The 8847-nt window shown below is 43.2% G+C and overlaps 1 protein-coding gene across 2 annotated transcripts in view; it reads right to left on the minus strand.

The window, feature by feature from the left end:
* SPOCD1 (SPOC domain containing 1) overlaps window positions 1-8135 on the minus strand; it is a 29942-nt gene extending 21807 nt beyond the window's left edge. Inside the window, exons 1-4 of one of the 2 annotated variants that reach the window (XM_070764451.1) lie at window positions 7427-8135; window positions 5857-6386; window positions 4155-4208; window positions 374-478 (exon numbers count right to left, since the gene is read on the minus strand). In XM_070764451.1, coding sequence (XP_070620552.1) covers window positions 374-478; window positions 4155-4208; window positions 5857-6386; window positions 7427-8009 — 1272 coding nt within the window. In that variant the 5' untranslated portion in view covers window positions 8010-8135. The remainder of the gene's footprint in view (window positions 1-373; window positions 479-4154; window positions 4209-5856; window positions 6387-7426) is intronic. The other variant, XM_070764450.1, reaches the window with a different exon arrangement.
* Window positions 8136-8847: the final 712 nt, after the last annotated feature.

The following is an 8847-nucleotide window of genomic DNA, read 5'->3' on the forward strand; positions in this document are numbered from 1 at the left end:
TTTCAACCTCTCTTGGGGGGCTGTAAAAAGGTATGTCTTATATTCCAAAAAATATGATACTCTTTTGGCTGAATGCTCTGGTTTTGAACCTGAGAATCTACCCTAGACCACCAGAAAGACAGGGAAGAAAAAAAACGAACCAATAAATGATCAATACACTAGTTATTGCATTGCTGAGAGGCGCCTTTTTTTCCTGCAACATCAATTGTTCTTCTTCTTTGCACAAATTATTATTATTATTTTTTTGCCTGAGTGACGTGTGCCTTCTATTCCATCTTCTGTGATTCACAGCTGTTCTATTCTGTCATTTATTCAATTATCCCTTGAAGTTGCAAAGGAAGATGAAAAATAAAATGAAACTGGAATGATTCACCTCAACATCTGGAGAATCCTCCAGTTCTGCAAGTCTTTCCAAGCTGGACTTTTCATGAGTAACGGTGGGGCTTCCCAGAAGTTTCACTAGGGACCCAAACCGTTCCTGGAGGAAAAATCCCCACAATATTACACAGACATATAACAGTTTGTTTAGTGACAGTCCAAAGTTACAATGGCACTTCTGTTTTTCATACTCTCCCCCCTGCTATTCAATATCTACATGAAACCGCTGGGCGAGATCATCCAAGGGCATGGGGTGAGGTATCATCAATATGCAGATGATACCCAGTTGTACATCTCCACCCCATGTCCAGTCAGCGAAGCAGTGGACGTGATGTGCCGGTGCCTGGAGGCTGTTGGGGCCTGGATGGGTGTCAACAGACTCAAGCTCAACCCAGATAAGACGGAGTGGCTGTGGGTTTTGCCTCCCAAGGACAATCCCATCTGTCCGTCCATTACCCTGGGGGGAGAATCATTGACCCCCTCAGAGAGGGTCCGCAACTTGGGCGTCCTCCTCGATCCACAGCTCACATTAGAGAAACATCTTTCGGCTGTGGCGAGGGGGGTGTTTGCCCAGGTTCGCCTGGTGCACCAGTTGCGGCCCTATCTGGACCGGGACTCACTGCTCACAGTCACTCATGCCCTCATCACCTTGAGGTTCGACTACTGTAACGCTCTCTACACAGGGCGACCTTTGAAGAGTGTTCGGAAACTTCAGATCATGCAGAATGCAGCTGCGAGAGCAATCATGGGCTTCCCAAGGCATGCCCATATAACACCAACACTCCGCAGTCTGCATTGGTTGCCGATCAGTTTCCGGTCACAATTCAATGTGTTGGTCATGACCTTTAAAGCCCTTCATGGCACTGGACCAGATTATCTCCGGGACCGCCTTCTGCAGCACGAATTCCAGCGACCAGTTAGGCCCCACAGAGTGGGTCTTCTCCGGGTCCCGTCGACTAAACAATGCCGTCTGGCGGGACCCAGGGGAAGAGCCTTCTCTGTGGCGGCCCCAACCCTCTGGAACTAGCTCCCCCCAGAGATCAGAATTGCCCCCACCCTCCTTGCCTTTCGTAAGCTACTTAAAACCCACCTCTGTTGTCAGGCATGGGAGGACTGAGATATTCTTTCCCCCTAGGCCTTTACAATTTACGCATGGTATGTCTGTATGTATGATTGGTTTCTTAAATTGGGGTTTCTTTTTAAATTAACTTAAATATTAGATTTGTTTATATTGTTCTGTTACTGTTGTTAGCCGCCCCGAGTCTGTGGAGAGGGTCGGCATACAAATTTGATTAATAAATAAATAAATAAACTGGTACAGCATTCGACTCTTGCGGTGCCCCAAGGACATAGAATCGCCTTTTGCAAACTTCTGCAAACAAGCAACGTCAATGGGAGGTCAGATTCATTTAACAACCAGCAATACTCTCTGCATGGGGCTACCTTTGGAGACTCTTCGGAAACTTCAAATCGTGCAAAATGCAGCCACGCGAGCGGTCATGGGCCTCCCCAAGATTCCGCAGACTGCACTGGTTGGTTTCCGGATGCAATTCAAAGTGTTGGTCATTGACCTACAAAGCCCTACATGGGATCGAGCCAGATTACCTGCAGGATCGCAAGTTCTGCCGCATGAATCCTGGCGGTCGGTTAGGTCCCACAGAGTTGGCCTCCTCCAGGTCCTGTCAGCCAGACAACGTTGTTTGGCAGGGCCCAGGGGAAGAGCCTTCTCTGTGGGAGCCCCGGCCCTCTGGAATCAGCTCCCCCCCCCCCAGAGATTTGCACTGCCCCCACCCTCCTCGCTTTTTGCAAGAGTCTTAAAAGTCACTTATGTCGCCAGGCTCGGGGCACTTGGATCTAGACCCTTGGCCAATAAATGCGATATATGGCTGCGATTTGAATTTGTTTGATTGATTTTTAATATATTGGTTTTTTTAGCTTACATAGTTTTTAATTAATTAGATTTGTCTTTGTATTCACTGTTTTACATTGTATGCTGTGAGCCGCTCTGAGTCTTTGGAGAGGGGCGGCATACAAATCTAATTAATAATAATAATAATAATAATAATAATAATAATAATAATAATAAGAAGAAGAAGAAGAAGAAGAAGAAGAAGAAGAAGAAGAAGAATCTCTTAATTAAATCTCAACTTTCTTTAATTACTTCAGCTGATTATTAAAACATTCCCTTTCCTTAATTATATTCTTATTTTCTGGTCTTCTTTTTTCATAAATCACTTTCCACTAACTAATATATATATATATACGCATTTGAAACTAAATGTTACAAATTATAAACAGAACATAAGATATATACAGTAATGACAAGGATATCTTGTATGTATATAGTTTAAGAAATAGAATATTGAGATATAAACTTTTATGTATTACCATGTAACAATTCTACTATTTTCCTAAACCATTTGATTCTGTACCTCCCCCCCTATTTTGTTTATATTCCCCTCTTTTTTATTAACTTAATAAATAAATTATTTTTTAAAAAAAAGAAGAACAACAGCAAGAATAATAATAATAATAATAATATAATAATAATAATAATAATAATATAATAACAACAACAACAAAAACAACTTAACAATAGCAGTGTTTCGCTTAAAGGTTTTGGCAAGAAAGGTCAGAAAATGGGGCAAAATTCATTTAACAACTCTGTTAGCAACAGAAATTTTGGATTCAATTGTGGTTGCAAGTCGAGGATTATCTATGCCCATGATGATGAATCTATGATACTCGTGCCGGAAATGGCACGCAGAGGGAGCCATAACTCATTACAGGTTCCAATGCGCCAGCCAGATGGTTTTCATGCGCATGGGCACGCCAGAAACCAGAAGAGCGGCTGCCCATTGCACAAGCACACTCCAGGAAGATAATTGTTACAGGTAGCTTTGGATTTTTATCGATTTTATTGTAAATACTGTAGTTGTTTCCTGCATCTATGAACCTTAACAGACAAGGGTATCACGGCTCATCTGTTTCAACATTCTGGCTCAATTATAGTTATAAGCTGAGGACTACCTGCAAACACCTGGCTCTCTAAATTGTTTTGGAGCTTGACACCTCCCTCTAAATTGGAATCATAGTTGTCATTGTAACCCCAAGACCACTTAGAGTAAGTAAATTCAGAATTTGCACGCTAGATATAGCAGTTTGAACCTGGAAGGCATTGGACCAGAATACCTCCGGAACCGCCTGCTACCACACGAATCCCAGCGACCAGAAGGTCTCAGACAGTTGGCCTTCTCCGGGTCCCGTCGACTAAACAATGTCATCTGGCGGGCCCCAGGGGAAGAGCCTTCTCTGTGGCGGCCCCGGCCCTCTGGAATCAACTCCCCCCGGAGATTAGAACTGCTCCCACCCTCCTTGTCTTTCGTAAACTACTCAAGACCCACTTATACCGCCAGGTAGGGGGGATTTGAGACATCTTTCCCCCAGGCTCCTTATAATTTATGTTTGGTATGTATGTGTTGTTTGGTTTTAATATGATAGGGTTTTAGTTATTTCTTTTAATATTAGATTTGTGCCAGTATAATATTGTTTTTATCATTGTTGTGGGCCGCCCTGAGTCTTCGGAGAGGGGCAGCATACAAATCTAATATATTATTATTATTATTATTATTATTATTATTATTATTATTATTATTATTATTACTACTATCTGTGCTGCACATTTAGCAATTTCTCCCAGTGGAGAAGCTTAATCAAAGGATTAATCTATTATTATCTATTATCTATTACGCTGCAAAAAAAGAAAAGGAACTTACATAAAAGACTATTTTTATGCTGCTAGACTTACACAGTGGTAGGCTTTCTTCTTCCTTAGAAAGAACATACAAATCTTAAAATTATCTTTCAAGATTACTTTTATCTTTTTTTTAGTGACCAGCTTCCTGATTTTTTCCCCTCAAATCCATCATCAAAATCAATCACAAACCCACTTCCGACTATTCTATCCAGCACTAGGTCCAAATAAGTATGTTTCCTAGACTGCTCTCGGTTTTAAATTTCCCTTCTCTGGAAGCTGGGACTGAAATTTGCATCTAAGAAATGGTCCACTGAATTCTCCTTTGGAGACCCTCTTTTACCAATTCAATGTAGGCTCAACCTGAGAAACAGGTGCTAGAGTGTTTAAATTGATGAGTAAGATTAACATATATTGTTGGGTGTGTTTTGTGACAAAGACCCAGCTTTTATTATTTATGCTGACTTTTGAGATTTAGGATCTTCAGCCACTCCGGACCAATTCAGGCAAACTGGTTGCTAAAATCCTGCCCAGTTTGGTGAACTGGCTAATCCCACCACGGTTGGACCTGCCCCCACCCAACCTTGGCAACTTGGAGGTATCTGGACTTCAACTCCCAGAATTCCCCAGTCAGCATTCATCCCCAAACCCCAACACTTTACCCTTAGATTATCCACGGTTGACCTATCCAGATTCCTGAGAGGTCAGCAAGGGGCGAGTACAAGTGCACTAGAGTGCCTTCCGTCCCGTGTCCTATTGCTCTCTTATATCTCCTATACCTTTCTTCTATTCCTATATCTCTTCTTCTATTCTTTCATTGATATGTTCTATTCCTATATTTTCCCTTCTATTCTTTCTTAGATATATTTTACTATGAGTATCTCCTCTATAACCTTCATCATGTATTTTACTATGAGTATATCCTCTATAACAGTGTTTCCCAACCTTGGCCACTTGAAGATATCTGGACTTCAACTCCCAGAATTCCCCAGCCAGCATTCATCCCCAAACCCCAACACTTTACCATTAGATTATCCACGGTTGACCTCTCCAGATTCCTGAGAGGTCAGCAAGGGGCGAGTACAAGTGCCCTAGAGTGCCTTCCATCCCCTGTCCTATTGCTCTCCTTTATCTCCTATTCCTTTCTTCTATTCCTATATCTCTTCTTCTATTCTTTCATTGATATGTTCTATTCCTATATCTTCCCTTCTATTCTTTCTTAGATATATTTTACTATGAGTATCTCCTCTATAACCTTCATCGTGTATTTTACTATGAGTATATCCTCTATAACAGTGTTTCCCAACCTTGGCCACTTGAAGATATCTGGACTTCAACTCCCAGAATTCCCCAGCCAGCATTCATCCCCAAACCCCCAACACTTTACCCTTAGAATATCCACGGTTGACCTCTCCAGATTCCTAAGAGGTCAGTAAGGGGCGAGTACAAGTGCCCTAGAGTGCCTTCCGTCCCGTGTCCTATTGCTCTCCTATATCTCCTATACCTTTCTTCTATTCCTATATCTCTTCTTCTATTCTTTCATTGATATGTTCTATTACTATATCTTCTCTTCTATTCTTTCTTAGATATATTTTACTATGAGTATCTCCTCTATAACCTTCATCGTGTATTTTACTATGTGTATATAGATATATACCCACTAAAACCCTCATTGTGTATTGGACAAAATAAATAAATAAAAAAAGACCATCGTCTCCAGGTACCAAATCTCCAGCCAGATGTTCATCGTATCGAACGTCACTGTCTTTTAGCAGGAAGCAGAATCGCTCTACATTTTCGCTGCTCTCCCTGGCGTTACTTTCCTCCTCTTCAAGGGTCATTTGGTCTTCCCGGATCTTTTCAGTTAATGGGTTCAGACTCAGACCCCTCATTTCCTTCACTGGCAGCTTAATTTCACTCTGGTTGGAAGTTGGAGTCTGTGGATCTAACGTATGATTGATGTCTGAAAACGATGCAAGTGCTTCGGAGGTCTGGCATCTGTTTCCTTCGTGAGACTTTTTATCAATCAAGACAATTCTTCTTCTAACTGATGTTTTGGGGAAGGGAGGGGGGTTGTAGGATTGGATTACATCACTAATAGCTCTTCCACTTGGACCTCTGGAGAACATTATTTCCACATCTTGATCATCTTCTGCTTCACAATAGGCCCCTTCCTTCTCTGTTTCTTTAACCACGTGGCTCCCAGTTTCCATATATTTTTCAATTGGTCCAAGACATTTAGTATTCAATTTTTCTGCATCAGAAATCAGAACAGAAAGATTAGATTAGATTTATTGGATTTATATGCCGCCCCTCTCCGCAAACTCGGGGCGGCTCACAACAAGGTAAAAACAATACATAATAACAAATCCAATACCCACCAATCTAATTACAATTTAAGCTAAAAATTCATAAAAAACAACCCCAGAATATAAAAAAAAACAAGCACACAATCAATCTAACACCAGAACAACATGGGCAAGGGGGAGATGTTTCAGTTCCCCCATGCCTGACGGCAGAGGTGGGTTTTAAGGAGTTTGCGAAAGGAAAGGAGGGTGGGGGCAATCCTAATCTCAAGGGGGAGCTGGTTCCAGAGGGTCGGAGCCGCCACCAAGAAGGCTCTTCCCCTGGGTCCCGCCAGACGGCATTGTTTAGCCGACGGGACCCGGAGAAGTCCGACTCTGTGGGACTGAACCGGTCGCTGGGATTCGTGCGGCAGAAGGCGGTCCTGGAGATATTTTGGTCCGGTGCCATGAGGGGCTTTATAGGTCATAACCCACACTTTGAATTGTGACCGGAAACTGATGGGCAACCAATGCAGACTGCGGAGTGTTGGTGTAACATGGGCATATTTGGGAAAGCCCATGATTGCTCTCACAGCTGCATCCTGCACGATCTGAAGTTTCCGAACACTTTTCAAAGGTAGCCCCAAGTAGAGAGCATTACAGTAGTCGAGCCTCGAGGTGATGAGGGCATGAGTGACTGTGAGCAATGACTCCCGGTCCAAATAGGGCCGCAACTGGCGCACCAGGCGAACCTGAGCAAACGCCCCCCTCGCCACAGCTGAAAGGTGTTTCTCTAATGTGAGCTGTGGGTCGAGGAGGGTCAATAATTCCCCCCCAGGGTAATGGATGGACAGATAGAATTGTCCTTGGGAGGCAAGACCCACAGCCACTCCGTCTTGTCTGGGTTGAGTTTGAGTTTGTTGACACCCATCCAGGCCCCAACAGCCTCCAGGCACCGGCACATCACTTCCATAAGAAGCCTTATGAAAGCTCTTTTTCCTTGCTTCACCTGTTTGGACGTGATAAGGGTCCATTTCTGGCTCCTCTCCATGGTTTGGTTCAATAAAAGGTAACGTTGCACACACGCTCTGATCGCTCAAGGCCAAGAATTTTGAAGATCTGTCTCCATTTCCAGATTTTCTGATGTCACAATCTGAATTTGTCTGCCCAGGGTCCAATTCTCCAGAAAAAAACCCTGCTTCCACAGAATTATCTGTCTCCGTTGTGTCATTTTTCCCCTTTTCTAGCAACTCTCCAACATTTGAAATTTGGAAGGACGTCTTTAGCGTGGGAATATAATTTTTATCCAATATGTCAAACAGGGCAACTTGCAGCTTTCTGAAAGCTGCAAACTTCTTGTGCTGTGTTTGCTTTCCACGCGAAGCTGTTAAACAATAATCATGCTTCGCTTTTCTTCCACGGCTGATGTTTTTCAACGGTACAAAAGGTGCCTTTATTGTGGTATTCTGCTTTAGAGATTTATTTCGGCTTCTGCAAGATGTTGATAATGTTTCTGAGGTCAAGCCCATCTCTTTTCTACTGTCTTCTTTCTTTCTGGCGGCTTTTTTGGAATGATATGTTGTAGATTCCATTTGCAATTTCACCAACCGATGCTTTTCATAGTGCAAAAGAAAAGGTCCCTCCGTGTATTCTTCCCTTGCAAGGCGGTTGCTATGTTGTGTTCTTTTCTCTGCGCAATCCTTCAAAGACTAGGGATTCTGTATGGCGAAAACAAGGGAAAAAATCAAATACAGCGCATTTTTTCTCCCTTATTCCTTCTATCTATTTTACCCCTTCCCCATCATCTTTACCAGCTCCCAGGTTAAAAATCAGAGCCAAGTCTTTAATGAGAGTTTAAATGAGGGTGTATCAAAAGCACATTCTTTCTCTTGGTTTTCTTAAGATTTAAAAGAAAAACTTCCCTACTTGCTCCCTCCCTTCTGCAGACTGTAACTGCAGTAACTCCACTCAGTGCACTACAGTGATACCTCGTCATACAAACATTTTGAGATACAAACCCAGGGTTTAAGATTTTTTTGCCTCTTCTTATAAACTATTTTCACCTTACAAACCCTCCCCGCCTCTGGACTTCTGTTGCCAGCCGAAGCGCCCGTTTTTGTGCTGCTGGGATTCCCCTGAGGCTCCCCTCCATGGGAAACCCCACCTCTGGACTTCCGTGTTTTTGTGAAGCTGTAGGGGAATCCCACCAGTGCAAAAACTGGCGCTTTGCTGGCAACGGAAGTCCGGAGGTGGGGTTTCCCAGTGAGGGGAGCCTCAGTGAAATCGCAGCATCGCAAAAACACAGAGGCCCAGAGGTGTTTTTGCGATGCTACGATTTCACTGATGCTCCCTTCGCTGGGAAACCCCACCTCTAGACTTCCGTTGCCAGCAAAGCACTCGTTTTTGCGATGCTGGGATTCCCCTACTGGG

This window comes from Erythrolamprus reginae, chromosome 11 (assembly GCF_031021105.1).
Source record: "Erythrolamprus reginae isolate rEryReg1 chromosome 11, rEryReg1.hap1, whole genome shotgun sequence".
NCBI lineage: Eukaryota > Metazoa > Chordata > Lepidosauria > Squamata > Dipsadidae > Erythrolamprus > Erythrolamprus reginae.